Raw genomic sequence first — 8,377 nt, 5'->3', positions numbered from 1 at the left:
TACTTTACAATGGATGCGTATGAGGACGAAGCAAATTAAACCCTAGGAGGATAAATGAATTCTATCTGCCAATACGCATGGATCATAAAGGAAAACACAACTACGTCACGCACCTCGCGCATGCGTTCAACAATTTTGTGACGTTTCTGGTACTGTTTCGTTGCGTGCGCCACCAACAGAAAAACATAAACTCGGCAAATGACGCATGCGCAGTTTTCTTTTTCAGTAGTGATGTAGAAAATGGCGTCGACAAAGTCGCTGGAAGATATGCTTCTGTCTTCAGACATCGACGAGCAGGCGGTGAGTGCACTAGTCGGGTCCCTGGAGTCACAGCTGTCATCCTCAGATGCACATTACACTAGAACTGAATTATCTTCAGCCACCGTCAATAACAATCACATCGGAAATGCATCTGTGGCAGATTGCAACGCGAGAATGCCCGATGGACAGAAACACGGTGCACTTTTGGGCAGTTTATTGGAGCAGGGCACAACGAACAAAAACTTGACAAACCCTCAGATTATGGGATTATCGTCTCAAAATTTATCAAATGCAGTCATAGTTTCACTACCCGGAGCCCTACCTGCCAGCGGATATATCAGCCAGGTAAGCTCGACGAACCAGGCCTTGATGAATTCGTCTGCCGTTGGCAGGCACGTAAGCAACTCGGATATTAAGTTGGTGTATTCGCCCCAGTCGACGTCCTCTCCTTTCAGCTCCGCCTCGAGCGTGGTCACTTCTGGAGTGATTACCACGAACCAGATTAATAGGAACAATTTCAAAGTCGCAGCTTTGCATAACGGCAACTCCAACTTCAACAACATAGTGGCCGTAACATCTGGTGGCGGACCCGTGTTGCAGCCACCGACCAGTGGCGCGACTTTGAACGCTATGCAAAATCTGGCCAACATAGCCTCTCAACAGCCTCGCATACAAGTGATTAGTCAACATCAGCAGCAAATAAATAATGCCTTAAACACCAAAAGTGTCTCTCCGAGGGGTCAGGTCGACAACAAGAGCAAGCAGAACTCGCCACAAGTTTACAACAACATCCCTGTCGATCATCGGCAGTCCCCTTCAAACCAATACCAGGTCCAAGCATCTGTGATTACTAGCAAGCCCAGTCAGTCTGTGAATGTTGTGACTCAAGTGGTCACCAATCCCAACATGCTGCCTCCCGGGGTGCAACTTCTGAGTGTGAATCCTGCTCGGTTAAACCAAAAAACATTGGCACCTAGGGGAATAGTAGTTGGGAATCAAGTACGAATCGCGCCTCAAATGTTGAGGCAGGGCACACCCATTCAAGTTCCTGGACAGGTGAGTCGACTTGATTTCCTTAAATGTCAATTTAAATGCCACACATATAGTACAATCCTCATTGATCCAGACTCCATAGCATCAGACTTCACAAAAACTGGACAGCCATTTAGATGTCATACTGTTTACCCAATAATGCATTTTTGTATGCTCTATTAGTAGCGGAATTTTGCCCGTGCTCCTCCCAATGAGAAAAAATGCATTTAACTATCCCATTAACTATTTTAAAAACATAGCATATTGGAATAAAATCTAATTTTGTGCAATTCTCATTTTTACTTTTACTATCTGATGTCTTTTATCAGAGCCAATGAAGTCTTTCTATATCTGCCCCGGGCCCTATTTTGTTATTTTCTCTCATGAAGGCACTGCTGTTTAGCTTTTTGATTAGTCCAGGACAGTTGTTTCAGGGTATTCAGAGTGGAAAATTCCACTCTCTACCCCATGTTTTTGAAAAAATTGATGTATTTACAATTTTGTATGGTGGTAGCAGGGTTGTCCTATTTAGTACACCCCCGGGAAAATGTCATTTTGTCCACTTTTTTGATAAACTGACAGTTTTTAGTTAAAAATTTGAAGTTTGAAATGAAAATAATAAATAGTTATATAGATTCTTCCTATTCAAGTAATATTTAAAAAAAAATAGCGCACAGAAATATGTATATAAACAATTCATTGAAATATACTTTAAAATGAAAATGAAAAAAATTAAGATTAGTTGAAGTTTACGTAAGTGTGTATATAAATTCGGTTGAGTCGAACCGAAGTTGATCGTCAGGTTGGACGAATTTCGCTACGTGTGACATGGCCTTATATGAATCAAGCATTTGAGACTGACCATCATTTTTTGCAAACGTGGTGCAATAGCACAGTCTTTTTCTTTTTTTTTACCTTCGTTTAGTAAAATCAGTTTTTTTTTCCCTCTGTATATAGTGAAACGAAGGGGAGGCATACTGCCGTGTACAGGCAAATGTTTCATTTTTTACATTTTTGTAATCTATTGTATGTAAGCTTTATTGTACAAGCTCGCTATTTGGTTTTCAATGAAAAAAAGGCGCGAGAACATTTCTCTCTTAGTATTGAATCTGAAACGCATTTTTAAAAATATCTTGAGAACTCATTTAGATACTGCTGTTTACCTGCACATGGCAGCATAGTGTAGCACACTTTTTGTTATGATTTTCTCTTTATGTGTCCAACAAGACCTTTGAGAGTAGAGAAACGTAGAGTCGACGGGACTTGTCATCGTTAGCGTTAGCATTGAAGCAATGAGGTACTAATACCGAGGACTATGGGTAGATTTATAACATTGAAAAAAGAATGTCCAAATTAATACCTAGTTTTAGCAATTAATAAGAGATTTATCAATATTTCGAAGCATGTAAGTTAAAATCTGAATTTTGTAATTGCTTTTTCATTCAGTTTTATGATAAAATTCTTTAAATAATCAGAGAATGAATATTTTGTGTGTGCGGTATACTTTTAATGATATTTTGTTTGACCAAAAATTTAATGAAGTTCTCTTTAATTTTATATATAATTCCACATTTAAAAAACAGAAAAAAAAAACATGCACACACAATTTTGCTTAATAGAATCAAAAGCGTTTTAAACATGATACATATAAGCAACCGTGGGTACGAAAATTCATTTGTTCTCACATCTGTGATTTTTCACATTGCTAGGACTTCATGCATTATAGAATTGTATTGATACTGGTGCTCTGTGTGTTTTTTTGTACAGTGCTCCAAACATACTAGATGCTATATATAAGGTAACCAATAAAGTTCTTGCCGTTTTCATTGATAGGGGAAAAACTGCCTACAGAAAGTATAGTCTATTGTAAGTCCTTGAAGTAATCTGCATCGGTATCAAGAACCTTCTGCCAACGAGTCTTTAGCTGCGAAATCCCCTTGTGGTAAAATTCGGGGTCTTGGATAAAAAAAAGTCCGTGATTGCTTTCCACAGGTGTACTTCATTCGTGAGGGATTTCCCTCAAAGATGATTGTCCAGGGAGTGAAAGTGGTAGTAATATGTTGGCCCAAGGTCAGGTGAATACGGAGGATGGCACAAAGCCTCCCAACCAGTCGCCGAATTGTATCCATGGCCACCCATGACACATGTGGACGCATGTTATCCTTCACCAGTGATGGCTCTTTCATTTGTAATGCCTGCTGCAAACGTTCCAATTGCTGTGTATAGAAGACAGCAGTGATGGTTTGGGACACTGGAAGCAGCTCATAGTGAACCACTTGGTGACTAGTCACCGGAAGAAAAGCATGATCTTACGTGGGTGCATAGGTGCCCTTGCGGTGTAAGGGGCAGCGTCCTTTGATGACATCCAATGCTTGGAACACTTGGTAGTATCATACAGGATCCGCTTTTCATCACTGGTAAGCACTCGGTCGAGTATGGGTGTACTACAGTGCAGAGAAAGCAACGACATACATGCTGCCACTCATTGTTTCTTGTGAATTTCTAACGGCTTGTGCGGAGATCGTTTGTTTAGCTTGTATGGCTTACCTAAGCGGTGCAGATGAAGTCTAAATGTTTCATCAGAAACTTGAAACTGTCTTGCAAGTTCACCACATGTTAGGCTACTGTCCTCATTGATGGCAACTCTAGGGCTTCATCATCCAAGGCTGTTGGTCGTCCACTACGAGGCTCATTACAAAGAAACAAATATCCAGATCTGAATTCTTGGAAAAATTGCCTTGCTGTATGTTCATTTACAGCACTATTCCCCAATGCTTGACATATTCGACGAGTTGATGCAGCTGCTGATAAGCTCATTTTGAAATCATACAGCAAAAAACACCAAATGAGCTCCTTTGACACTTCCATTTTGTTACTCTACTGTATGGGTCCCAATAGCGCTGATCTCGCCAAACAGGTGTTTAAAACACGTCATACATTAATTTGCATACCTGACAACTGCTTAAACCACGTGACACATTTAATTTGTATGCCTTATGATCACTTATTTCAATGGCAAAGTAAAAACGGCAAGAACTTTACTGGTTACCTCATAAAACTATTTGCTTACATTTTAATGGGAAAACTGAGGCTAATACGCCTTCTTTACAAGATCAGGAATATCAACATGGACGTATGTAAAACTTCTATGTAAAAAAACTTCTTATAAAAAGTAGACTATCATTGATTAAATTACCATTAGAAGTATAAAATTTCAAATAGTCAAATTGCTGCATTAAAAATTGCCCACTCGAAAGCACTGGACAGCGCAATAATTGTACAGTTTAAAAACATTTGTCTTTGTGATTTGTTTATGGTTAAAGGCTATGCATATCTGATGTCACACTTTTTGCAACATATTCGGATCCCTCCCCCCTTTGTCACAAAGTTTCACATGTCACCATACCCCTTCCGAGTTCCCACAGGCCCTCAAAAGTCCCTATAAAGGCCCTATTTTCAACTATTGCTTGTAGGGGCCCCTCTAAAAGCCATATTTTGTAGTCAAAAGCCCTAAAAAATAATGAAAGGCCCTATTTTATTAGGATTTGTGTCATTCCGTGTCAAATCAACAACAAAAAAAAAATCCTAACTTTATTTCTTAGATTTTCATGAAACTTTTAGAAACCTTACTATTTGATGTCTTAAATTTATTTATACTTTTTAAAAATCTATCATTCATAAGTAGGCTTGCCAGATTTCTGAAGTGCTCAACCGGGACACCGGAATCCCCCCCCCCCCCCAATCGTCGATAGTATTCGAAAGGGTACACACATGTGGTTGATTTTTGGATTTTTTTGTTGGACAGTTTATTTTAAATGCTCTGAATATATGGTTACTAATTATGAACCAAAAATATGACGTAAGCAGGTAAAATTTGAACATTTCGACAAATTATTTTACAATTTATTTTAGTTAGAAACACATTGAATAATGAATAAAAAAAATGAACAATATTTAGACACACTTTTCATTTTACGGGAATATTTTAGTCTTTTTTTTTGGTTTTAATTTTGCTGTAAAAATTCTTTCAAGCTAATCCGGTATTAATTTTACAAGAAAATGTTGATATAAGTAACAGTAATAATTGTCCTAAATGATCCTTCAAAGCCTTTTTGGTCATTTGTAATCAGTTATCTTTTTCCGGGATATGAAGTAAACCGACCGGGACACCAGGATTTGGTCTGAAAACCGGGACGTCTGGCAAGCCTATTCATAAGTTATGTGCAATTGATTTTTGCAATTTGTTTAACAGCTTTTTTTTTTTACTTACCAGCAGTGTTTTAAAGTGTTTAATTCAAGGGTTCTATGAGAGTAACAGAGTTGTATACTAACTCATTTTGAAGTTACTTACTTGCACTTTAATTTTATGTACGGTAACCGCGGATAACCGAAATCGCGGATAATCCACAAAGTAAGTAGAAGACAATATTCGTCTATGCAATAGCTTTAGATAGATCAATAATGTAATAGAAATTTAATTAAAATGATAACATTTTATAAAAAACATGTAGAAGCTAGAAAAGGATCGTTTCTTCTAGCAAATGGATTTTATACATATGCGAGCAAATGGTGCAAACAGATTAATTTGAAACATATCAAGCTAGGTTACACCAAGATATTTATGCAGAGGGGGAAAGGAGGGAAGTTTTTTTTGAACAAGATCAATTATGCTCGTAAGTGGTATCAATCTAAAAGTCAATAAATATAGTGCAGATTTAAAGCAGTAACCAGTAAGTAGTGTAAATCTATAAATCAGGATTCAAGCAGTTAGGTTTCAGGGACCATGAAAGGTTTGACGCTATTGAAAGGGGAAGAAAAAAAATATGGATGACTAGAAACAGTTTTTTACTAAATTGAAATGTGTACATTTATCTATACATTCAGTTAACCATTGGCAAAAAAAAGTTTTGTTGAATGTGTGAAAGCCGGTGGGTAATCCACCCTGTGGATAATCGGGAATTTAGTGCAGGGCCCAGACTTTATGAGGATACTGGGTACGAACTTCATTTGCCCCTACCCCCTCTTCCCTAGCTTTTACTATAGTTGTAAAATATTTTGATTATTAAGTATTTACTGTATCCACGCTGAATGTGATAATGTCTAATATTGCATTAAATTGTGAAAACATTATAAGATGTCATGTTGGTAAACTTTTGATTGGTAAAATGTTTTAGCAAAAATTAGAGTAATGTGTCCTACAATATTTGCAGCCTTGCATAATATAGACGAACGCGCGAACGGCGTTCGCAGAAAATTTTTGGCTCTGCAGAATTTTTTTTTAAAACTGCTAACGTTGATTTAATTTTTTTTAATGGAATTTTTAAGAAAATCCCAGAGTTTTTATTTCTGTTAAAGTCTTTCTCCAAAAACCTTTCGAAGCACATGTGTAAAAAAAATGATGGTTTCGGTATATGTTATTGTAAAAAAAATAAATGATTTAAAGCACTTTTTTTTTTGTCTCTTTCATATTTGAATACAAATTAAATTTTTTATTCAAGGTGAGTCAGGCAAAATAATTATTTGCAGAAAATTTTCCAGTTAGGATTTGTGTTTGCAGAAAGCTTTTCATTTTATCCAAGTCTGATTATTTGCTGTCCTTTCTTGGTCCCACTCTGAAATTCTCTGTATTCATTAAACTACAATAAAAATCATGTTTTTTTTCCAACAATTTTCAAAGACTATCTTTAAAAATTTTCAACTTTACATTTTATAAAAAATAAAAAAATTCTCAAATTATTCAAGGTACATAAACATAATAAATTAATGCACATGTAGTTTTCCTTAAAATGAGCTTTCATACAACTCTAGTGCTCCCATAGAACTTTAGTTACAACATTTTAAAGCTCTGCTGTCGAGTAAAAAAAAAAGTGCTTTGAAATGAATTTCAAAATTATTCATCAATTATGAATGATAGATTTAAAAAAAAAAAAAACATAAAAATAAATTGAAGACTTCAAAGAAAATTGGTGTGTGGCATTGGCTTGTATTTGCCCTAATTATTTTAAAATTGTGCTGTAAAAAGGTCATATAAAGGCCCTATTTTTTAATCTGTTGGAAGAGTGGGAACTTCTCTCCTTGGTATATGTCTTGCTGTTTTTCATAAACATTCTTATTAAAAAAATGCACAATATCACATTCTCATCCATTGTATGTCTCTTTTGTATTCTTTTCCTCTCCCTTGTACTATGTAATCTGTAATCTGTGTTATGATAATCATAATTGAAATTTCGCATCAGGTAATATCAGAATTATGTTTCGTAAGTATACCGTATTGTACGAGGGATGCCTACATATATTTCTTGAAGTTTTTTTTTTTTTAAACAGGATATGCAATAATCAATGCATCTCCAGTATCTACATATTAGAAATTTAAAATTAAAAAAACATTTCTGAAAGTTTTTAACCGACTTCAAAAAGGAGGCGGTTATCAATTCATACCGTATGTATGTTTTTTTTTTTTGTTTGTCCACTCATAGCGTCTCACCTAGTGAACCGATTTTGATGATTCTTTTTTTAATGGATAGGGGATGGCTCAACTTAGGTCCCATTACTTTATTTGACCATATTTGTTCTTTAGAAAAAAGTTATGGGCAAAAAACAGTAAATTTTATGCAATTTCCCTATTAAATGATTTTGTAGCGAAGTTCGCACTTTTCATCCGTGGATAACGGTGGCTCAGTGGTAGAATTCTCGCCTCCCATACGAGCGACCCGGGTTCAAATCCCGGACAAAGTGAATTTTACTAAAATTTCGTTTCTACTGTTCTGTATTTTCTCGAATCTTCTATTAATTTCTGTATATTTGCAAGTCTGGAAAGTTCCAGCACATTCTCAAGTTGTATATAAGGAGATGTAACGTTCATTCGTGGTTCTGAATAAAGATCTCGAGTTGAGACTAACGGGTATTCGCTTCATTTGGCTTTCACATTGTCTTCGCTATCTTCATCTACGCGACAATAGGAAACTCATTGTTATAAAACTTTGGTGCCCTATAACAGTAACATTAATAGTAATTGTAATGATAATTTTGAATGAAGGCTTCTCTGAAGTAAGCATCAAATTTGTTCAAGGGAAATTTCGATAAT

At 36.1% G+C, this 8,377-nt stretch overlaps 1 protein-coding gene across 1 annotated transcript in view; it reads left to right on the top strand.

Annotated features, from left to right (window-relative positions):
- The first annotated feature begins 240 nt into the window (after positions 1-240).
- The window catches only part of LOC129220593 (transcription initiation factor TFIID subunit 4-like), an 82,476-nt gene continuing 74,339 nt past the window's right edge, over positions 241-8,377 (top strand). Inside the window, exon 1 of the mRNA XM_054855023.1 lies at positions 241-1,317. Within this exon, the coding sequence (XP_054710998.1) occupies positions 241-1,317 (1,077 nt within the window). The remainder of the gene's footprint in view (positions 1,318-8,377) is intronic.

The sequence above is a fragment of the Uloborus diversus genome, chromosome 4 (assembly GCF_026930045.1).
Source record: "Uloborus diversus isolate 005 chromosome 4, Udiv.v.3.1, whole genome shotgun sequence".
In the NCBI taxonomy this organism is placed as follows: Eukaryota; Metazoa; Arthropoda; class Arachnida; order Araneae; family Uloboridae; genus Uloborus; species Uloborus diversus.
The sequence above is the reverse complement of the archived record's forward strand: the minus strand, read 5'-3'. Positions and strand labels throughout refer to the sequence as shown.